Source organism: Nesoenas mayeri, assembly GCF_963082525.1.
Source record: "Nesoenas mayeri genome assembly, chromosome: 5".
Lineage (NCBI taxonomy): Eukaryota > Metazoa > Chordata > Aves > Columbiformes > Columbidae > Nesoenas > Nesoenas mayeri.
Window position 1 is genome coordinate 41,447,303 of NC_137548.1, and position 23,972 is coordinate 41,471,274.

The window sequence follows — 23,972 nt, forward strand, 5'->3', positions numbered from 1 at the left end:
GCCGTAGCGGGGTCCCGCCTGGGCAGGCCGCGGCTTCACTCCCCCCGCTAAGCGGCGGCCGCAGCAGCCGGGCCTCTTCTTAAAGGGACAGGCCCCTTCCCCGCCCTGCCCGCCGGATGCGCCCCGATATACCGGCTCGGGAGCCGCCCCTCCCCCGCCCGGCGCGGAGCGGCCGCCGGGCCCCGCCACACGCGCGGGGTCGGGGGGGGGAGGGGAGAGGTGCGCGCGGCGGCGGGCCCTGGTGGGGGGGCGGGGGCGCCGCCGTGCACCTGCGGCCGCACGTGCGCACGGGGGGCGGTGGCGCGTGCGCGGGGGGGAGGGGGCGCCGCGCGGCGAGGGCGGTGGCGCGGCCGGGCCGGGCAGGAGCCGCCGGCAGCGCCGCGTCACGTCACGGGCAGCGCGGGCGGCGGCGGGAGCGGGAGCGGGAGCGCGCCCCTGCCCCTGCCTGCGGGACCGGCCGGCGGCGCAGCGCGGGGCTGGGACTCGCCGGCCCCCGGGGAGCGGCGCCGCGGGGTTCGCAGGCACCGCCCGCCCCGCCACGGGGCAGGTCCCGCCGGCTCCCCGGGGTGTGGGGGTGTCAGAGCGGGGCCCTCGGCCCGTGGCCGTCCCGGCTGCCGAGGGAAGGGCGGTGTGTGCGCGGCGTAGCCCCGTGAGCGCACCGTCCCCCTGTGAAACTCGGGGAGTTCCCGGCGCCAGCTGCTTCCCGGCAGCGCCCGGGGTGTAACCGGCCCGGTCCGAACTGCGGCCGCAGGAACGTGTTCGTGCCAACTGGCGCCCTTCGTGATAGAAAGTACCTGCCGGGGGTGCATAAAACACAGTTTAACGGTGAATCCGAACACTAGGAAATACCTCCTTATAGCTGTGGTGTAAAGTCGAACCCTGTTTCGCTGCAAACACATAACCTAATAAAATTTCTGCTGTGATTAGTAGTATCTATCATTGTGCATTCTTTTTGTTACCCTGTAGCTAATCTTGAGTGGCAAGTTTCCTTCTCAGCCTTAGATTATTCTTCATATGAAGAAAATGGTGCAAGTCAAGTTCCTTTTTTTATGGTGAAATGTACTTATATGCATTATTAGAATTTTACTTTTCTCATACATGAAGAAATATACTGTATGGATTTGTACAGCATATCTGATATGCCCGTATGTGTCCAACACTTTTTTTAACTTACGTTAATCAGAAATTATGTATTTGTGTTGTTATTTCTTTAATGTGTGTGTATAAGAGTACATCATGATATATGTGTTGGTATGTCTTACCGTGTTGGTAAGACAGTAAGGGAAAAGCGTAAGAAACAGGACTGTAGCTTGAACCTTTTCCCAGTGTTTAAGGTTATTCCCTGTAATTGACTTCTAGTCCGTCTCTCACTTGTATATTGTTAAAGTTGCATATAGGACTGCTCTGCATTTCTTTACTGTTTAAATGAGCAAGTTTTGTTCCACTTGGGTATAACGTAATATGCTGTAAATCCTGTAATAAGCATGATATTTGACAAGCTAAATTACATGCTAGGGATTGTTTTAGATGGCAAGATGAAAAATATCCTCTTAGAGCTTTCTTGGACGTAGTTCCCTTTTCGTGGTCTGGGGTGGAGGGAGTAAAAACCAAACCAGACTGACACCACCCCTGCAGTTTGTGTTTCGTGCACACAGAGGGAGGAGGAGCGAAGCAATGGCAATTGTGAGGGTAAGAGTTGGTGCTGTTACATGCTAGTTTAAATGTGGAAGCAGAGCTGTGACATGCCAACTTTTGTGTTCAGTGTGTTTTAAGGTATTGCGTCTTTCACTTATGTGTATGCTTCTGACAATTTTTTATAGAGCTGTATAGCTTTTTTAATAATAATAAATAAGGTCCTATTTGTGACTTATTACAGCAGTTAGAAAGTTCAGAGCCCATGCCTCACTGACACTTCTCTGTATTTAAAAGCAATTAAAAGGTGGAACAGCGATCAATGCAATGCTGTCTCATTCCTTGGAGAACAATATAAAACCTTACTACAAAAGCAGAACAGTGAAGTAAGGTACTTTATATAGGACAGTATCTGGTTTTAACTATATTTCATTACTCAGAAAATGAGTTAAAATGGGTTCTTTGTAATTTCAAACTGAGATGGTGTGAGCTCACACTTCAGTTGTATGTATGTGTCTTTTATTCACTCAGCTTGAGTTCAGTGGAGATGAAGTGCATTAGGTTCATACAAAATAACCTCTTGTCTGCTTTTTTTAAGGCAATAATCACTTGTGTATCAAGGTTCTATTTAAGACACTGCCATAAAAGACTATATGGAGTTTGTTTTGCTTTAATACCTGACATATAGTGTACTCTGGAAAATAGTTCTCAGTGTAACTATAAGTTCTATCAAAGCGAGCTAAAATGTGAGAGGAGGAAAAAGAATATGTAATTCTCCAAGAAAAATACCTTTTCAGGCTTTTTTTATGACACCACAATTTCTGTAGTAGAAATTTTACACTTATAAAGACATCTGACAAAAATATACCTAAGTGATATTACTGTAGTAATGTAAGTTTTCCATAAAGATCTTGACTCAATTTTCTGTGTGGATATCTATGTTTGTGTCAGGAGTTAGTCTAGAGATGTTACTACAGGAAATTCTTACAGTATTCTGCTATTCTGATGAGAGTTGCATGGCTTAATTATAAATTTCTTCAAGAAAACAAAGTATCTTAGGTGTTCATATAAATTTCGAAAAATCTGTCTTAATAAGTTGATGTCAAAATGCAGAGCACAAAAAGACTGTGTGTGGAAAAAACCCAGAAAACTACTAAAATTGTAAAGGAACTAAGCATAGAAGGTTGTATTCTTGTTCCTAGTTTTTAATCCTGCTTAATGGATCAATCTTTCAATACTGTCAATAGGTACATGAATACATACTTTCCGTACGCAGACTGGGATTTCAGCTTTTTGTCCACTTGAATGTTTTGTTGGTGTGTTTATTCCAGTTGGACGGAGGAGAGGTGAGAAACTCTGCTTTTGCAGACTGAAGTGTTTGGACTAATAAGTGTGCTCACCTGCTGGCTGGCAGCGCTTCCTGTACACGCACTTAGTGTGTGGCAGGCCACACAGCTTGAATTAGTTTTACCTCCCTGATTTGCCTTGCGTTTGCCACAGGCTAAGAAGGGTTGCTGTGGATTAGGTGCTGTGTTGCACCTTATGCCTCCATGGCAGCTTGTGTTTGTGGATGTGCCCTCAACTAAGAGTGTAGTTGTTATCATTATTTACTATAACATTTCAAGTGAGTGTTAGGCATAACGAGAAGAAAAGGTAATCCTCTGGGCCTTACCTGAAGGTGAAGAGGTGCCACAAACCGAAGGAAAAAAAAGGAAAAAAAAAAAAAAGAAGAAAACAAGAGACTCCAGGAGGAAAAAGTACTATTTCAAACAGCCTTTCTAACTCACAGCTAGGCACAAGTGCTGAGCCGTGTACTTGCCACTTATGGGGCTCCTGCTTTAAATTAATATCCGTAGCAAAAGCTTGTATTTCATTCAGAAATAGCCAGTGGATGTTTGTTTAAACGCTGCTTCATGAGAGTGGTGGTTTTCCTGTTTGGCTGGTGTAGGTCAAGGGGTATAGGACTTAGGAAACCTTGTTTTAGAACATAACTCAGCTCTCTGAGGATGTCCTTGGAAGATTCTTCTCCAATGCTGAGTGTTTACTTACTGACTAGACATTGTAATGGGCAATCTTGAAAAAACAGGGTGAAGAAATCCCGCACCTATGTTAACATTGAACTAAGCAACATGATTTAAAACAGGGTACTTCAGAACTGAATATAAATCTTAAAAAAATATGTATGATTATGAAGATTATTTTTATGAAGTTGGTATATATTAGGTTGGTGCAAAAGTAATTGTGATTTTGAACCGTGAATTTTAAATCATTAGCCTCAAACACACCTTTATTAATCAAAGTATGAACCATTACAGTCAACACATTTTTGACAGCAAGAAATAAGTTCGTTTATTCCTGTAGCGTAAAAATCCATGCTTGAAGAAGTGGTAGTTGGTTGGCAAGAGGTCAGGTGAATATAGTGCATGAGGCAAAACTTCATAGCCCAGTTTGTTCAACTTTTGAAGCGTTGGCTGTATGATGTGCGGTGGGGCATTGTTGTAGAGAAGAATTGGGCCCTTTCTGTTGACCAATGCTCGCTGCAGGCACTGCAGTTTTCGGTGCATCTCATCAATTTGCTGAGCTTCCTTCTCAGGTGTTGTGGTCTGGCCAGGATTCAGAAAGCTGCAGTGGATCAGACCAGCACCAAACCACCAAATAGTGACCAAGGCTTTTTTTAGTGTAAGTTTGGCTTTGGGAAGTGCTTTGGAAGTTCTTCCTGGTCCAGCCACAGAGCTGGACATCACCTGTTGTTGTATAAAATCCACTTTTCATCTCACGTGACACTTCAAAACAATGATTTTTTTTATTTTCGGTCATCTCATGAGGCACCCACTTACCGAGCTTTTTCTCCTTTCCCATTTGTTTCAAATGCTGACCGACTATAGAACGGTCACCATCAAGTTCTAGAGCAATTTCTCGTGTAGCTGTAAGAGGATCAGCTTGGATGATTGCTGTCAGTTGGTCGTCACCTTCCAATGGACGGACACGACGCTTCTCATCTGTGAGGCTCTTGTGTCCTTTGTGGAACTTCTTGAGCCACCACTGGACTGTACGTCCTTTTACAGTTCCTGCGCCAAATGTGTTGTTGATGTTGTGTGTTGTCTCCACTGCATTATGACCCATTTTGAACCTGAATAAGAAAATTGCTCAAATTTGCTTTTTGTCTTAACATCATTTCGATAGTCTAAAGTAAATATAAAATAAACATCAAGTAATAAGGCATTAGCAAAAAAAAAAAGGCTAGAAAAGCACATTAAAATTATGTATAACGTAACCACATTTATGAATGTGTTCCAATACCAAACAGCAAATTTCAACAATACAAAAAACGCAGTTCCTTTTCCACCAACCTAATACATAACTAAACCCAGATCCTGCTGATGTTTTACTTGTGATTTTAATGATTCAAAAGGCCACATGATAAAATTAAATGGTTTCAGTGTGGGCTTCTGATTGAGTAAGAATTTTACAGGATTCAAAGTACCAGCCAGGCAGTGCAGCAGCTATTTATGTCCAAATGCTGATTTTCTAAACCTTTATAACTATAGGGGAGGTAAAGGGAGAAAGCAAATAACCACTGAATTTGATGCTGAAACTTAACATAAAATTGATGTTTATCAGTGAGAAAGTTGTGATGGCAGAGGATTACTCTGCAGCATCCAGTCATTTTACTACCTGTAACATATGAGTATTTACTTAAATATTACCATCAGTCATGAAAATGTTTCAAAAATATGTATTTCTGTAATTTTCCTTAAACTGAGAAGGCAAAAGGATAGATTTTGTTTCAAAAATGGCAAAGAGATGTTGAGTGAATGTCATCACCATGTGAATCCACTGAAGCAATGTCTTGGTGATGTTCTGGTTTAAGGGACCAGGCTGCAGTGTGACTCTCACTTGTTTGTTCCCATCTTCTCTCGCTTCAGTATTCAAGCAATTCTTACCATTGGAAATCTTTTTTTCTTAAAATCTATGTGGGAACAAAAGAACAGAGAATAAAAAAGTACCTCTCAATTAGCTTCCGATATTATTACTTTGATCAAGAGAGAAGCACTGTGCGACTGTTAGCATATAAATAAATGAGAGGCCGAATTCAATGGCTGAGCTATTCTCTATTCAGTATTCCTGCCTAGCACTTATTACATTTGGTTTGAGTATTATTAATACATTAAAGAATATTGTTAAGCTGTCCTGTGTTTGTTTATTCAGTAGGCAGGATACAGACAAGTAACTGTTTTGAGGACAAGAGTAATTAACTTTGGATGTACAGGAGCTTCTTGGGACAGTTAGAAGACACGCAGAAGCATGTCTCTTTCTACAAGTGAAATGCAGAGTACTTATACTATGTCAGCATGGGGAGGACTTAAATTCAGAAATAAAAGGTTTCCTGATCTGAGAAGTAATGTTTAAGAACATAGGTATCTGAAAAAAGTGCGGATGAGAGCACGTGCTTGGCATAGTGTGCACAAGGATTTAATATGTTAAAATATGGAATGAAACCTACCTCTGCAGTTACTGCAGCGATCGCAGACGAAGGGTATTATTACTTTCAAATTTGCCTGGGAACTCTGTGCAGCAGCAATGAGCCACTCGTGAGAAAACATCTTATTTTTCTAATTAATAAATGCATCTGATAGCGTCTTCTTTTCATAGGGTCATTTATATCTAACAAGTGAAGAAGTAGTATTCTGCGGGGTTATCTCCTGAGCAGTGTGGGTGTGGAGCCGGGCGAGCACCAGTGCTGGGTGAAGCAGGGTCACCGATCCGAGCTGGGGCATCTGCTGAGACCAGCACGTAGGCAGGTGTGTCTGGGCAGCCAGAAAAGCATCCACTTACTAATTTGAGATCAGGAATATGATTGTGTTTGGTTTGCCTCTGGCCTGTTTGCCGTCCTGCAGTTAAAAACTTCAAATCTATCTGAATATCAAATCTATCCCTTTATTTTGCTGTTCAGTTTGTATGGTTTTCTGAGGACAAGGCTCACCGGGGTGCAGAAGAACCCATTGGGTTTGGTAGCTTATTTGGAGGCAGTGAATCCAAGAAAAGTCCTGTGTGCTTTATGCCATGTGGGGCATGTTTCTTTCTCGACATGTCTTGAGCACAGGCAGCGCTACCAAATGTTGAGTTTTGGGAAGGAGGTTTCCTGGGGAGAGCAGACAGGTGAAAGATGCCCTTTGGTTCTGAGCAAAATCATTAAGCAGTGGTTGCACATGATGTTTTGCCTGGGAAGATAAAATAATGACATGTTCACATAACACATGCTCTTGTTGACAGATACATTTTGTGATGGGGTGATAAATGGGATCACCGTACTTCTTCTGGTGTGATACTAAGGGTTGAATCTTGCCTCTATAATAGATATCATTTTTATTGGTGATGAGAAGGAACACCTTTTTCATCTTCTTAATGTCCTTTTCTATCCCCCCCCATAATGATTTAATCCATCAGACACAACTTCCGTATTTCTTCTCATTTTCTAACCTCATTACTTTCTTCAGGACCTTGTCTCTTGCAAGACCGTTTTTAATTTTAGTTTGGTTGGGGTTTTGGTTGGCTGGGGGTTTTTGTGTGTGTTTTGGGTTTGTTTGGGGGTGTTTGTATGTTTGTTTGTTTCCAAATGACTGTTAAGGAATATGATATATGTAGATGAAAGTGTCTTGGAAAACATGAATCGTAATGCACTTATCAAAGGGAAAGCTTTCAGGTGCTTTGGTCTGTCTGTTAACCTCTGCTGGAAATGGGTATTTGATTGCTGAGGTTGTTCGTTCTGTTGCTGTCAGGTGTACAAAGATCTAGCATATAGGAAGCTAAACCTAGATGGCTTCAGTCTAAAAATAATTTTAAAATTAGGGCTGTTATACTGTCTAACAATTTCTGGCATGCTCTTGTGTATTCTGTGTGGGTAAAGATGTTAAATCAAGTCCCAGTTTTTATTAAGAAATAATAAATTTTGCTCTTGCTCAAAAACAGCAATTAGTGTCAAGATGGTAATCACATCATAGGTTTTTGTAATGTTGGTTGTTCTGAATCTGTTCTGTAATTTTTGAGGATAAAAAATGTGGAAAAAGCTAGATGCTGTTTTTTTGGACTGTATACACAAAGAGAGAATAATTTGAAGACCAGATTCTCTATCTGTGTTTTCACTTATGTAAGCTTGAAACAATTTAGTCATTAACAATTTAATAATTGAACAAACATAAGGTGTTTTGCAGTAAATTGTGAAGTTTGCTTCAGGTTTTGTAATATTTTTAAAACTTACAGAAACCAGAAAAATCCTTCAGAAGAGCAATTAATCTAAGTCTTTCAAAAGCTGACTGGTCTTATTTTTGTACTCTACCAGAAGCAAGAGCTTAAGACATTTAGTTATTAGTAAATGGTATCATATTTAGGGTATTGACAGCACTTTCATTTATACGGTAAGAACTGTGACTTAGGAAATAATTTAAAATTATCTTTTTCTCTATTATTATAACAATGATGACATTTTTGTAGCAAAAGAAAAACAAAATTCCAGTTGACAGAGCTATTACTGTAACAGTTGTTATGACATCTTTTGTAGCTGAAGTAAAATAAAACTGCAGTTGACAGAGCAATAAAATATTTGTATAGCTTTGTTTTTAAGGTATGTATGATGGAAATATTGCAGGGGTGGTGTGTTTTTTTGAGAATCTAAAATCCTGAGAACAAATAAATGAAAATCAGACTATTTTTACTAGTTGAAAAAACAGAGCTATAGTATGTTGTACATTTGTAAAACAGAAGTATGTAATAAATTGCTAATTATGTGTTACTTTAATAATGATAACACTTGAATTTTAGTATGGAGGTGTTTTTGGTCAAGTATTTGTAGATTGTCAACAGGTACCAGCTATGTTGTTAGTGTTGTAAGAGTGACGTTACTTTAAAGTAAAGAAAAAGTCTTACAGGTATTCTGTGTGAACTGAATGATAAAAGCAAGAGAAGAACGATGTTTTCCATAGTTCTTCCTTTTTGGAGTAAGTTTATATATGTGATTCAACTTCACAATAATTTAATTGCTTTAATTCAACTTTAGTAATAGCTGTCCTCTGCAGAGTTAAACACGTTATCTTTAATAGTGATGAAAATTTACTTTAGGTGTTCAAGGACGGGCTTCATTGTACTTTACATTTCTATGTCAGCACTTGGACTACCGCACTAGGTCAGTGCAGCGCTGGTTGCTCTCAAATGGTGTCCACGACGTCACCAAACAGAAAACTAAGAATCTAGTTTTTGGCTATGGTAACATTGTGGTGGAAGGTTCAGTGTGAGTTTCTGTTTGTTTGTTTGTTTAATATACCTATTAACTGCCACCTAAACTTTTTGCCCAGAACTACCTTGGTGACGTGTGCTGTGAAATGTGGGCATTTAGAGTACCCTGCAGGACATTCTCCTGCTCACCCAATTCCTTCCTCTCCAAGGAGGCGGTGGTGACAGTGCCTGTTGTTCCTCATTGACAGCCGTGTGTCCAGAGGCTCCTGTGCATGAGGAGAAGTTTGTTCTATGGCCTCGGAGCTGGGTGCTGGGGAGGATGGCAGCTGCTCAGAGCTGGCAAAACCCCTTTATCTGCAATATCTGGAGAAAGCTCTGCGACTGGATCAGTTTTTACGACAGACCTCTGCCATCTTTAACAGGAGTATATCCAGGTACCAAAACCTTTTCTGTTGGGAATACCAAGGAAAGACAAACATTTCTATTACATTGTTTCTGGACAACACCATATTACGGGTTTAGTAGCGGCTTGTTCATTATAAACGCTTCGCCTTCAGAGATCTTGTACTGTGCTTCTCTTAGCTCACACTGATAATTCAGTGTGTTGTCAGCCCAGGTACAAATAACCACGATGTTTTAAAGCTCATTTTTGTAGCCGAGTGGCCAAAACTTTCTTTGTCTGCAAAAAGTAGGTTGAACAAGCACTAAGTTGATTTCTCAGGGAGATGGCCTGTAGCCATAAGTGAAATACAAAGACTGTTGTCAGATGGAGAATTTGTATGTGGATTGTAGCAATGAGAAGTGAGTCATCAAGGTGCATTTCTGTCCCAAAATAATTTACTACATTTAATTTCATCAGTGTTTTGGAATTGTAGTATTACAGAACTGATAACTGTCTGAGTAATAGATAACAGGTATACTTAAATGCATGTACTGAAACCCACACAAAGAGTAGAAAAAGTACAGCTTTAGATTTGTTACAGGTACAGTAGTGCTGGGGATGACAATGCTGTGCTTTAGTTTGACTTGATACTGGTTTCTTACTTCATTCATGCTTCTTGAATTAAGATACCCATTTAAAGACTGAAGGTGCAAGTTGATAGCACAGCCAGGCTGGTCTGATTAACTGCTGCTGAGGGATTAATGGGAAACTATTAACAGCAATGTTTCTAATGCGTAAAATTAGATCTGAATCTGAAGCTGTTCCAATTCTCAGGCCTTAAGACAAATGGCCACATGTAAGGAAGTTGCATGGGCATCTCTTTTGAATATTGTCCTGTCATTGTCATCATATTACGCATCTTCTTGCAGCGATGAAAGTGAAGATGGATTGGATGACAATCCTTTGCTGCCTCAGTCTGGGGATCCCCTGATGCAAGTTAAGGAAGAGCCTCCAAACTCTTTGCTTGGGGAGTCTTCTGGAGCAGGGAATTCCGGGATGCTGAACACGCATTCCCTGAACGGAGTACTGCAGCCAGGTGGGCATGCTCTAGATTGAGTCTCTGCTTTCTTTGCGATAAGCTGGGAAAAGGGTTATTTCTTAAGAAATTTGTTTTAATTTTTTCTCTAAACAGAACCAAAGTCTGAAAAAGGGAGCTTGTATAACTTTTCCAAACTGAAGAAAAGCAGAAAGTGGCTGAAGGTAAGAATGTTGGAAACAAATGCAGCTGTTATGGAATCTGTGAGTAGAGTCCCAGTCCACACCCTGTGGACAGTGGTGACTGGTTCCATCTTGTCATCCAGCATAGATCATGGTGTAGAAACATGTAAGCAAGCAGACAGAAACAAGAAAATAAGTTGAACACTGGTCAGAGCATTATCTCAAATTATCACCAATATGATTTCCAAATACAGTAAGTTTACAGTAAGTTTGTTCTCATCTCAGTAGTCCTTTTAATTTTACTTTACATATGCTACTGAGAGCTCAGAAAGTTGACTAGTGTGTTTTAAGAGCTGCCCTAAATCATGTGATGCAATTTAGTTGATGCAAAATTGTACACTGAGAAAGAGACATAAGATGGCATAGAGATGTGGTAATATTTTGCATTGCTGAAAAGAGGGCTCCAAATGAATTCTTTAGTCTTGGTCTTGTTCTGTATTTACTTATTTGCTGCACTGTTTGGTTGGTTGGTTGGTTTTGGTTGTTTCTGTTTGGTTGGTTGGTTGAGTTTTTTTACATTAAGAAAAAACATTTACCAAAGCAAAAAATAGATTCTACAGAGGCTTTTCATCCTGGAAATGGAAAGAAGAGTATGTGATGGTTGACAATAAATATTGTATGAGACCTTGGTAGAACAAAATAAAATTATAGTCTCTGTAGATTTGAGGCTTTCATTTTAATTGTGCAGCAAAATGGACAGTAGGCATTTTGGTTTTGGTGAGCAGCAGCATTTTAGTTAAATTGCGTAGTGAGTATACATTCAGAAGCTTGAAGTAATTTTAGGACACTGTCCAAATTCAAATGAGCTATTATGAAAGATATTAAATGAACATTTGGGACTCAGCTGAAAATTTGTTTTTAACAGGAACTCAGTACAAGGTCCAAATGAGGGTGGAAGGAGAGAGTGGAACGGTGGCTTTACGCTGTCTTTGCATTTTCATTGTGCTGTAGCCTTCTGTAGTTTGCAAAGGCGGGTTGTTGAGAGGTCAGACAAGGGCCGAATGTGCTGCAGCTGATGCAGATGCAAGTGACAGAATAGCAGGAATGGAGTAGGAAAGTACCTGCAACCGTAGATCACAAGAGGCTGCTACTGGTATCCTGGATTTCTTCACTGCTGAAAAGAGTCTTCTGAGGCCACAAACAGGCAAAGTGCATTCTAAAATGACTTGCCTATCACCAAACTAACAGAAAACCACCTCCCCCAAAATTGGAAAATGAGCATTGAATTCACTGCTACCCAGTTCTGTACCTCTGAAAACCTTTCCATTTGAGGTGTTTCAGATGGAAGACACTTTGTAAATGCACAGTATTGTTGTTGGGCCAGGCCTGTATCCCTTTATTAGGTAAAGGCTCCAGAGTGCTTTGTATAAATAAACAATTCAGTACAGGAACTTGTGATTGTTAAATTAGTTTCCATTTATTCTTGTTAGAGTATCCTCCTGAGTGATGACTCCAGTGACACAGATTCACCAAGTGATGAGGATGGAGAAGATGAAGAAGAATTTTCTCTTTCAAGGGAGGAACTTCACAATATGCTGCGATTACACAAATACAAGAAACTGCATCAAAGTAAATATAGCAAAGACAAAGAGGTAAAAATCCCCAATTTTTACATGTCCTTGATTTTTATTCTTTCCTTTAACTGCATTGCTTTAACTTCTCTTCCATTTTTCTGGGAAAAAAAAAATTAAAACCCAAAGAAACATAGTGTTTTGTGGACTGGAAAATATCTGGTTTGGTAGACTAGAACAGTCTAACATCAGTTTCAGACAAGTGTTATTTAATTATGTACAGACTAAAAAGATGTTAATGCCTGATGCTCAGAATCTCTCAATAATTTATGTAGCTATTGCAGGTACATGTGTATATATAGCTTTTATTCACTACAGTAAATACAGGGTGCTAGAGTGCAAGACTTGGATAATATAGATGAAAACTGAGGTGCTGTGGGTTAAATTATAATACAGGTAGTAGCTGCTGTTCAAGACTAAAATTGCCTATTTAAATCCAAAGCAGTGTACTTGTATCATCACTGAGACAGCAAGTAGTAAGGTGATGTTTACCTTTTAAAAGGGAATTCCTAGTTTTCTCCCTTGTTTTGTCATTTTGGGATGTTTACTCGTTTGCCTTTTTACCCGTATTTTCTTTAAGACTTTCTTCTCATACTCTCTTTTTTTCTATTCCTTAGAAGAAAGTAGTCTGCCTTTTTTTTAGTAGCAGGCCAAGTTTTATGACTGTTATGAACTAGTAATATATTTCTTCAAATTATAAGGACTTTTGCACAAATTATTTTCATTGCTGTTTTGAGTTGCACTAGAAAGTAGGTCTCAGATGAAGGAAGTCATCCTATTCTGCTATCAGGTGATGTGCCTGATGTGAAAACTTGTTGTCTTATTTCATATTCTTCTGAAATTTCTCCAGCAGAGTGAAAAAATAACTTGCATACCCAAGTCCTTGCTTCTGTCCACCTCTTTCCTGTGTTTGTTTGTGAAGTTTTAAATGCAGATTGTGTTAGTTACTTGAAATATTACATAACTACACAAAAATTCATACATCAAATTTTCACACAGGTCATAACTTTTGTTAGATTTTACTTAAATACTTATTTCCAGCCTAGTAAGAAATAATTCCAGTGAAAACAACCAGGATATTGTCAGATCAGCAGTACAGATACAGTACCTGATGGAGGAGCAGGGAGGGAAACACATCTGTCCAAAAATGTTTATGTGGATGTTCTCAACTTTCAAAAATCTTTTATTAAGTTAATAGGATGCTTAGGCTTTAAAAAAATAATTTCTGACCTGTACTGTCTTTCGTTTTCCTGTTTATGCCTAACCTGTGTATAGTTCTTCAATATTCTAGTTGAATAATGCTTGGAATAGACTTGACTTTTTTGATAATTTGAAAAAAATGCTGAGGCAGCTCTATTTTTGCTTGATAATCTGAATGTTCAATTTGTTTCTCCTTGTGGAAATCTTTTAAATGCCTTTTACCTAAACCTTTACCTTAACATCCCTTGTGATGATAAAGTAGAACACGTATGTGATTTGGGAATGTAAGCAAAACAAATCAGGGGTCCATGATGGGACCCCTCCATGTAATGGGATGCCCTTGCTGGGCAGCAGCCGTGTGGAGTAAAACTAAAGTGATGTGTTTTGCAAGCGTGAGCTGCACTTCCCACTCCTCCTGTCGCGCTTAACTGGGTGGGTTTGGTTCCCTGTGTACAACTTGGGGTCCACCTTTGGAGCAGTGGTTTCACTTTGGACACTGTACAGCCCTTGGTAATAATGCTGACTATGCAGAAAGGCATGTTTTCTGTTGTCGTATATTTATTATAGAGGTCTGAAATAGGTTGCCTGCTGTATCTGTGTTCCACTACTGTGCTCATTTGCATCCACTTCAGTTGCAGCAGTATCAGTACTACAGCGCGGGACTGCTGTCTACGCATGACCCTTACTACGAGCAGCAGCGCCACCTGCTAGGGCCCAAGAAAAAGAAGTTTAAAGAAGAGAAAAAGTTAAAAGGTAAAGTCACTAATCTTATGTTTTTAAATGGCTCCTGTGATTAAGCTCCTTTCTTACGTTGTTTCCTTTGAATAAGCACAAATGTTCAAAACTTTTGGGTTTTGCTTGGAAATATCTGGTTCTGTTCCAGAAGAAAATCTTCAGAAAATACTATGCTTTGTCTCTGGCTTCTAAAAAGCTAGGGTGATAAAAAGCAGTGTGAATTGAGTTCATGGCTTTAGATTTTCTTTGTGGACCTCTGAATCCAGAATGGGAGAGTTATGCAGTAAGAACCTGATAGCTTTATTCGTTACTTACATCCATAAACACTGTTGCATATCATGGTCTGCATGCTCAGAGTTTTTTGAAAATGCTATAGTTCCTTGAAAAATTTAAGAACTTATCCAGTACTTGATGCAGCTATTCCTGAATATGTAATTCTCATGAACAAGAGATGATAGGGAGAGTGTTTTGTGAAAATCAGAGGAAACGAACTCAGAATTGATGTTTAGTGTGAGTTAAAGTAGAATTACTTCGGTAACTTCTCAGCTGCAGTTTGTCAGATACACATTTGCCAGGAAGTACAGTTTCCTTTCTTACTTGAGCTGGCAGCAGCTGTAAAGCTGTAAGGAAGCAGGAAGAGAAGGCTCTGAACTGTCAGCAGTAGGTGAATTCGCTCTAGTGCAAGTACTTCGATTTGAGCTGTGTTTTAAGGGGGCTATTTTGGGCATCCTTCCTTCCTATCTTTCTGCAAGTTCCTTTAAATACATATTTTTTCCTCGACTAATCTTGCAGCATCCATGATTTTGCATACTCAGGAAGAATATTTTTAATATCCAATACCCGAATCAATTTCCTCTGAAAGCTAGTATCTCTAATACGTGATAACATGCCGATCTCTTTCAGCTACTGAGAGGATTGATTTAAGATTATCCTACCAAATGCTAATGTTGTTACCTTTACATGTCTTTAAGTAGAATTTTACCACAAACTAAGACACATTGTACCAGGTCCCAGACATTTTAACTCCTAAGGTATGCTTCCATGGGTAGAAAAGCTGTGTTTCACCACTCTATTTATTAAACAGGAAAAATCTTTGCCTTGTAAACTAATGAGGAAATCTCTAACATGATAAATGGATGTTACCAGAATTTACAAACATGGATACATTTGACTTTTTGTTGGTTCTGCATATAAATTGACTAGGATAGTTGACTCAGGAGAGATACCTGATAACATGTATCCCAAAAACAGAAAAATAAATGGAGTTTTGTGATCATTGTTCCCATGCAGGCAAGTTGAAAAAAGTAAAGAAAAAGAGGAGGCGGGATGAAGAACTCTCCTCAGAGGAGTCACCACGACGCCACCATCACCAGACCAAAGTTTTTGCCAAGTTTTCTCATGATACGCCACCACCTGGGTCCAAGAAAAAGCATATGACTATTGAGCAACTTAACGCGCGTCGGCGGAAAGTGTGGCTTAGCATCGTTAAAAAGGAGCTGCCAAAGGTGAGCTTGGCTAATGGCAGTAGGTCAGTGGTGATGGCAAGAAAGTGAAACAGATAATTAACGTAGTGGGAAGTTGACACTTGGAAATACAGAGTGAAGTAAGACCTGATTTTTCTGGTGGTCACTAGTGGCCAAACTGATGTTCCGCAATCTGTAAGCAAAGCGTAGTTTGAATTTCTTATCACCAGTGATACCTAAGTGGATCATGCGCTGCTTTGCCTCCGCTTTCATTTGGCTGCCCACCCCCTTTCTAGGAATAATACAGTAAACTCCAGCATATAGCAGTGTAGCGCAAACCAATATCTAGGTTTTACCTGAAGTTCAGGAAAGGAGTGTTTCAGTCATTGTAGCATGCATGGTTTTGGAAACTTATTTCAGAAACAGTCTAGGGGAAAGTGTTTGTACTGTTTACAGGATGAGCTTCAGGCACATTGAAATAAAAAGCTGGATTTTCTGAGATGTGATCAGAGTGGACCTTAAAACGTGCTTTTCGGAGTTCACATCTAACAGACTTTGAATTCTAGGAAGCTGAATATGAATGATGGCTATATAATTCTTTATGAACTTAGAAGCTAGGCAAAGGATATGTGCAGTATGATAGACCTCATTTTTTCAAAAGACTGATTTTGCTCACATGACAAACAGGATCTACATTAATCTTACCATCTTTGGGAAACAATGGAAATTTTTGTTGTTTACTTCAGTGATAACAGAAGAATAGGAGAACCCTGCTTTGTAATAGTAGCAATTAAAAAACAATCCTGAAAAAGGTGTTTTACATGCTTCCTTCAGGAGCTGGAATACATTTAGGTATGCCTTCAGTAACTAAGGGTGAAAAGCTGTTTCAGTCAAAACAAAAAAATATTTACAGTAGCTGTACCCAGTTATTCAACAGTGTGCATGGCTGAAGTTGGCATGTGGATCTGCTGAAGACTCAATAGTGATCTTTTAAAATACTGTAAAGCAATTACCCTTTACCTGATTTTAGTATGGTATTCTTTTATAGGCATACAAACAGAAAGCCTCAGCCCGCAACCTTTTCCTCACCAACAGTAAAAAGGTAAGTGATGTTTAGCTTTATACTGTTACTTGTACTAGATTTAATAAGCCAACTGTAACCTCGTTATGTTTCATCTGCCTCTTACAAAACTGACTATACTAGCAGGGTAGTACAAGAGAAAGCACTGAATTTTGTAAGTAATTTGTGATTTTGTATAAGGTGCTTCATTTTTTAGATATGTCATTTTGGCATGTATCATAAGCAAGACATGAAACGAGCAACATTAATTTCTTTCATGAGGTCTTTCTGGCTTTCATAAGATTTAGTTTCTACATTTTTAATTTACTGATTTTTGATACAATACATGAATGATTTCAGTACACTTCAGCTTTTGAACTGCCCAACTATCTGTTAGCTAGAATTTGCTCATGTAAGCATGCTTTTTTAAATCAAAGGGGCTCAGGAATATTAAATGGATTAATTTACATAAATATACATAGACGCTGAAGTTGAAAATAGAACAATCTTCTGCGTTAAGTGATTGCAAAAGGAATTTATCTCCTCATCTTCTCTGAGAAGTGTCATTGTTTATACCTGGAATGCTTTACCTTAGAAACACTTGGTAATGCCTTTCTGAGCATTTTTCAAGTGTTACACTCAACTGTCTGATTCATTTGTATGGCTAATTAAAAAGGTAATCAAGTGTATGGCTGAGAGTCATCACAGAGAAGACAATGTAGGAAATTTTCCATTCTGTGCATACATTATCAAGAAAGGAAGTGTTTTCTGTGTAAGGGATGCGGAAATCAGGACCTGCACGTATGTATTTAAGAAACTTTGCTGTAGGTACATTCTCGCGTATGGTCTTCCTTAGCTAGCACAGAGTGGTTTTCTCTGTGATGTCTGGAAAAACACCCTGCAACTATTGCAGTTGTAGGTATGACAGATTGCATTTTAGCACGTGAGTGATGCATCACACTTAAGAGAGTTTGAAAGTCTACTTTTGTTTCTTTGTTTTCCTTTGTTTGGTCATTTGAAACGTGTTAGAATTGTTGATGTGCAAATTTTTATTGGAGGAAAAAAAGCCTGTCACAAACATCAGACCCAGCAATTTTGACCATTATGACAATGGCATTAATTTATTTATACTAGAATGAAAAAATACAATGTATTATGCTTCTTCATAAGATGGTAGGAGAATTGTAGGATACTCCCCCAACCTTTTAGTATATTAACATGTGGATGGGATTGTGTTCCACCAACACTGCTATTGGAGCAGCCTTGTTAAAACAGTGAGAAAAGAACCACAGAAAAGTGTGTAGAATAGGTGAGTTAGAGTTGCAGGTGAGTCTTGAGCTCCTTTCAGGCACCTACCTAGTGGCTCAGTCCTTTAAGTACCTTGCCATGCTGAAACTGTCCTCAGGTTTTGAATTCTCCACCATCACAGTGGGTTTTTGGAAGTTCACATTCTCTCATGCTGTTTCAAAAGCATTACTACTAAGTAAAGTATCATAGGTTTTTATCTTCTGAAGGTTTACACTTGGTTATAATTAAATTTGGTGGTGTTTATTACCAGCTTTCTTTAAAATCTGCGCATTTTACCACACTTTCCAAAACCTTATTGCTCTCTAGCTTGCCCATCAGTGCATGAGGGAGGTACGTCGAGCTGCTCTGCAGGCCCAGAAAAACTGTAAGGAAACTCTACCACGGGCACGTCGCCTTACCAAGGAGATGCTTCTCTATTGGAAAAAGTACGAAAAGGTAGAAAAAGAACATCGTAAACGAGCTGAGAAAGAGGCTCTGGAGCAACGCAAGCTGGATGAGGAGATGAGAGAGGTACAGCTAAAATACAGATTGCTGATAATTAATCTGTTGAGGAGACACAGAAATGACTGGATAATTTGAGCTTCTAAATCCAGGCTATGAAATTCAGTTATTTGTTCTGTTTCAGCAGTATTCCACGCATTTCTTTTGCTGTCTTAGAACTCTTTACATAATCCTTCTAATGTTTGCTAGAGGTGATAAAAAAAGCTTTTGAACTGCATACATTCTTTACAAGTCAGTGAAATGGAGGAAGAGGTGGAACAAGCAGCATGTGTCTCACAGACATACCTAACTCAGTGTTGGTAAGGACCTTTTGTGATGGCTTGTACATCGTTCTGGGTCCAGAAGGCAAGCCACCTTTCCATTCACATTGAGTTTTCCTGTCTTTTTTTTCCTGTTGGTTGGTTGGTTGGCTTTTTTCCCTCACTGTGAACTGATATTGTAATTTATGTATGGGGCACAGAATTCTTCTGTGATAGCTTTTTTGTTGGCCAAGTGACAGCTTCATGGACTCCCTTACAGAGGAATAGGGGTTGAATTTAAGAAGCAGCTTCCTTGCCAAAGCTCTCTAGTGGATTTATGGTTATTACCTTACAAGTGTCGTAAATAGCTAAGGTTGAATCTTTAGGATACCTGATGTTTAGTTTTAGGCTCAAATTGTGCTTTATTTATTGTGTTCCTCTCATTTTTGAAATTCATAAGCATTTTGTGAAGGTTTCAGCTTAGATTAATAGACAACTTCTAACTGTAGCATTTTTAACCAGAACCTAAGAACGAACAGTTTCTGCAATGTCTTGCTGAACCCCAAACAGTTACAGTATCTCAACTGTATTACCTAGTGATATATTTCATGTATTCTACCATAATTCTTTTTACTAGTAAGTAAAAGAATGTTGGAGTTCGGTTGCTATGAGAGGGTTTTCTTACTGTTCAGTTCTTTTAAAATCCTGTTTATTTTTGCAGTCTCTTAATTCTTCAGTGTAAACAAAATTTATAAACTTTCTTTTATTAGATTATGGTGTTCTTTGCCTTGATTACTGAATTTGAAAGAAGTTTACAACAATTTTTTATTTTAATATAGATGTTTATGGTGCTGGTCAATATTCTTACACACAAATAGTAGTCTAGCATTTTGCTATCACTGTGATGTACATAGTGTCATCTAGATAGATTAGTTGCTGATGTATTATTAAATTATTTCTTTTCCTTTAATGATATTAATATTTTAATCATTAAACCTTTGTCCTTTTTTTTCCCGTTCATCCGTTTTTTGTAAATGCTCTTTTCTTAGGCTAAGAGACAGCAGCGAAAACTTAACTTCCTGATCACACAAACTGAATTATATGCCCATTTTATGAGTCGCAAACGAGATATTGGACATGATGGAATACAGGAGGAAATCCTACGCAAACTGGAAGACAGCTCTACCCAAAGGCAGATTGATATTGGTGGAGGAGTAGTGGTCAACATCACCCAAGAAGATTATGGTAAGTGATTGATCTACAGTCCTTCTGTGCACTCTGAAATTTGCTGTACTCCACACGTTATTGTGCAAACTTACCATTTCAAACACAAAATCCTTCTGTTTAAGAAACACTGCTACAATTACTGGTATTTATCTGTGTGTTAATTTGGATGATGACTGCTGCAGAGCTCTAACGTGGAGATGTTGTTTTCAGATAGTAACTATTACAAGGCCCAAGCTCTGAAGAATGCCGAGGATGCTTACCAGATTCATCAGGCCCGGGTATGTATTTTTTGGATCCATAAAGTAGAAGAGAAAGCAGAGTAATAGGTAGAGGCCACAGAAACGGGATCTTTCACAGCAGCCAAGTCAAGTAGGGTTGTTTAATGCTGAGTGCAGTATTTGAATCTAATCCCATTGCCACTTTCTGTGGTAATTAGACAGAAAAGCACCTTATAAAGATTTGGGCTGTAGCAACAGGCATATTTTCTGTTAGTTTCCAGCAGACATCCTGTGTCTCAATGTGAAGTGAAAAACCTTTTACTATATAGTTTCTTGGTAAATTAATATGTTCGTCATCTTATGCATACTTTCCTCTTCCTGTTTAGACGAGATCGTTTGATGAAGATGCAAAGGAGAGTCGGGCAGCTGCTCTACGGGCTGCTAACAAATCCGGTACTGGCTTTGGAGAGAGCTACAGTTTAGCAAACCCATCTATCCGGGCAGGAGAAGATATTCCACAGCCTACTATTTTCAATGGAAAACTGAAAGGTTACCAACTGAAAGGCATGAATTGGCTGGCCAACCTATATGAGCAGGTATCTTAGTTACTGTTTAGTTTTTAAGACTTCTAGAGTAAAATTGGTTAAAGACACGTAATGGTTTTAAAAGTAGACCGTGTATACTAAACCTGTAAAGTTTTTAAAAGAAAGGAAGCGATCATGTAGGCCACCTATCGGTATTCTTGATTATTAAGGAAATAAGAACTTTGAATGGGACATTAAGTTCAGGATTCTTCATGTGGATGTTTATACAGCTGTTTATCACTTAGATTATACACTGAGAAAACTTACACTGCTCGGAACCACATACTGTTTCAGGCTTGGTAAACTGCAGGCAGCCTGGACCTGGTGCGCGAACCGAGCTGGGGTTGTGATAGCAAAGTGCAGATGGGCTGAGAAAAAAAATCAGCCCAAGTGCAGTTGAGATAAATTGTCTCTTAGTAGAAGATATAAGAAACACCAAGTTGTTTCAGAGTTTTTACACTGGGGCTGGTCCCCCTAAATTCAGTTGCAATTGTGCTGCTAGTCCTGTATGGATAAAAAGTAGTAAGGTAAAGGTGTTCATTCATGGATCTTTTGCAGGGCATCAATGGAATCCTGGCAGATGAAATGGGTCTGGGTAAAACAGTGCAAAGCATTGCTCTCCTTGCACATCTGGCTGAGGTGGGTGGATTATAGCTTATTTCTGGTCAGCGTGTTTGATAGCAGATGCACACTTTTCACATGTTTGAAATAAGTTCTAGATTAGAAAGCTTAAATGTCTTACAAGGCATTTTAGCTATGGCATTTCCCATTGTTTTAATGCTACACCTCTGCAATGGTTTGTGTATGTCGATAGGTGTGTGTATGTAAATTGAAGATTCCATTTTTATTTATATATATATACTTATTTTATTCACAGAGTAGTATCTTTTCACTTGCTCTTAATGTGAAAGCCTGATAAGAGAACAAGTTGTAGACTTCATGGTTCACTGACTTCTACAACTCAGAGAAACATGTAGAAATGAAGACCAAATTCTGAACTTCATGGCAATCAGTGTGGATTCCCATATTTGTGGGGTTTTTTTCAGGAAGCATAGTTATTCTTCTGTGCCAGGGCAGACAAACAAAACAGAAAAAGCAATGGGAGCTTACTTCTTTATGCAGAAATAGAGACCTTAATTTAAAAAAAAAAAATCTTGATTGGCATCCAGTCACTTTCCTTAAGTAGGAGATACCAACAAGTGATACTGAGAGCAGAACTAGCTGCACTAGTGACCAAATTATAATTATGTGCATTTGTTTGTGTTCCTTTTGATACTGGTTTGCTGGCACTGTCAACCACAATAGTGGATGGGTGTGCAGAGCCAAAGTCTCTTGAGCTCGTCTGTATGGAAGGGAGAACAGATTGGCTTGTCTCCCCATTGCACTTCAACTGGGGATTTTTGAAAGCCTACTCAGGGATTTTACTTTTTATGGCTCTCCCTCTGTGGGCCAGCTTTTAACTACCAGTATCCTAATGGCACAACTTTGTTACTCATCGGAGGGCATTCTCATGTGACGTAGTGGAGCAAAGCTTGCCAATGCCACCTGAAGTTCTTTTCCTACCCAAAATGACAGGGACTGTTAGTAACGTGAAGGTGGCAACTTTCAGAAACTGAGGAGTGAGCCAGATGGAAATGTTTTTGGTGGTTCTGGTTTGCTGTTACAAACTAAGGCTTAGGTAAACATTAGATCTGCTCTGTTTATCACCCTGCTGTTCTGGAAGGAAGTTTTGTTTTGTTGCATATAGTTCCTTCTCTTATGTTGTCACTGTCATTTAGTAGTTGTGAAGCTGTACCAAACTGTCTCTGTGTCCCTTTTTTCTTTTTCTTTTTTTTTGTCCTTGATGTGTATCTTCCAGAGAGAGAACATCTGGGGACCTTTTTTAATAATTTCACCTGCCTCTACTCTTAACAACTGGCACCAGGAGTTTGCAAGATTTGTACCTAAATTTAAGGTAATAAGCATGTGCAAGAAAGTTCTTTCTCTTTTCTCAAAAGCAAACTGTTTTTTTCTTCTGAATTCTTTGTCACATATGGATGCCCAATTACCTTGGAATTTGAAACCCTGTAATGGACTTGATTCTGATATTTTTTTTTCTGGCATCCTGTTGGTTTGTTGTTTTTTTTTTTTTCTGGAGCATTCAATTATCTAGTGTTTAAAATGCTCTTATTTTAATCATATGATTTTACTTTTGCAACAGCTTAAGGACACCTTTTCAGGGAGGAATTGAAGTGGGGCGGGGAGTGGATGTTCAGTTCTAATATGTGTAGGCCTGCCAGCAGATACAGGAGCAATATTTCACTCTTACATACTGTCTCTAAGGTCAGAGAAGTGTCATTCGTATGAATTTGGGTAAAATATTGTATGTGAACAAAACAACTCTAAACAGATTGGAGGGAAGGAGAATTCGGTTGTTACTACAGAAAAAAATAGGAGAACCATAGACATACAACTAGTAATCAAGAAAAAGGAGAGAAACTAAGCACAAATAGATAAGAACAAAAAGATTATAAGAATTAAGTTCTTCGGGTATATTGTGGATGTGAAAACATAGTATGGTAGAAGCAAGGAATGATCAGTTACTGAAAAACAAGATGCTTATCTGTTCCCTAGTGGAAAACAGTGGAGAGTTGCAAAGGAAGATTTGAAAAGAACTTGTACTGCTGAAACAGTGCTGAAATTCTAGAATTAAAGATAGATAAAAGTGTCAGAAGCTTGCGGTTACATCTACAAAGAAGAATAGATTATAGTTGAAATATTTAAGTTGTTAACACAGTAAACCTTTCATGTGGAGAGGTCTTGATCAGCCTTTTTTTTTAAACATCTGATTTTATTTTTTATAGAGAACATGTAAGAACAGTAAAAGACACCTCGTTATAAATAACGAGTATACCAGTAACATCCAGGCTAATTGTTCTAATGTCTTGGCTACTTAATAGATGAAAGAAAAGATTTGTAATTATTACTATAAGCAGTATTTGATTTCTTGATCTGGGGTAGGGCAGTATTAAAGGACTTACCTGTTATCATATCAACCAGAAAGTTCTCTGGTTGTTTTCGAGTAATAGATTTGTCCATCTTTACTTGTGTAATTGCTTTCCCATAACCTTTGCTCTACAGGTTCTTGATGAGACCATATGTTGGTTATGGTATTGTATAGTTTGAGGAGAAGTTGTGTTGGAATATAGTTTAATACTGGATCATTCAGGTGGCTTATATTTTGGTATAAACTGGGATTACTGATGAAGAAATAGAAATGCTTAAGTTAATGAGGAGTTGCTTCCACAAACAAAGAAACAAAAATAAAAAATAACCCTTGTATATATTTTCATAACCCAAAACAA

At 39.0% G+C, this 23,972-nt stretch overlaps 1 protein-coding gene across 3 annotated transcripts in view; it reads left to right on the plus strand.

The window, feature by feature from the left end:
• INO80 (INO80 complex ATPase subunit) overlaps window positions 1-23,972 on the plus strand; it is a 69,013-nt gene that overhangs the window by 758 nt on the left and 44,283 nt on the right. For 2 of the 3 annotated variants that reach the window (XM_080345800.1, XM_080345802.1), the window contains exons 2-14: window positions 9,111-9,296; window positions 10,174-10,340; window positions 10,437-10,504; window positions 11,953-12,114; window positions 13,926-14,046; window positions 15,319-15,533; window positions 16,540-16,593; window positions 18,166-18,369; window positions 19,649-19,844; window positions 20,037-20,104; window positions 20,431-20,640; window positions 21,187-21,267; window positions 22,487-22,582. In XM_080345800.1, coding sequence (XP_080201926.1) covers window positions 9,154-9,296; window positions 10,174-10,340; window positions 10,437-10,504; window positions 11,953-12,114; window positions 13,926-14,046; window positions 15,319-15,533; window positions 16,540-16,593; window positions 18,166-18,369; window positions 19,649-19,844; window positions 20,037-20,104; window positions 20,431-20,640; window positions 21,187-21,267; window positions 22,487-22,582 — 1,785 coding nt within the window. In that variant the 5' untranslated portion in view covers window positions 9,111-9,153. Of the gene's footprint in view, window positions 1-2,879; window positions 2,979-9,110; window positions 9,297-10,173; window positions 10,341-10,436; window positions 10,505-11,952; window positions 12,115-13,925; window positions 14,047-15,318; window positions 15,534-16,539; window positions 16,594-18,165; window positions 18,370-19,648; window positions 19,845-20,036; window positions 20,105-20,430; window positions 20,641-21,186; window positions 21,268-22,486; window positions 22,583-23,972 lie in introns of all 3 variants that reach the window. The other variant, XM_080345801.1, reaches the window with a different exon arrangement.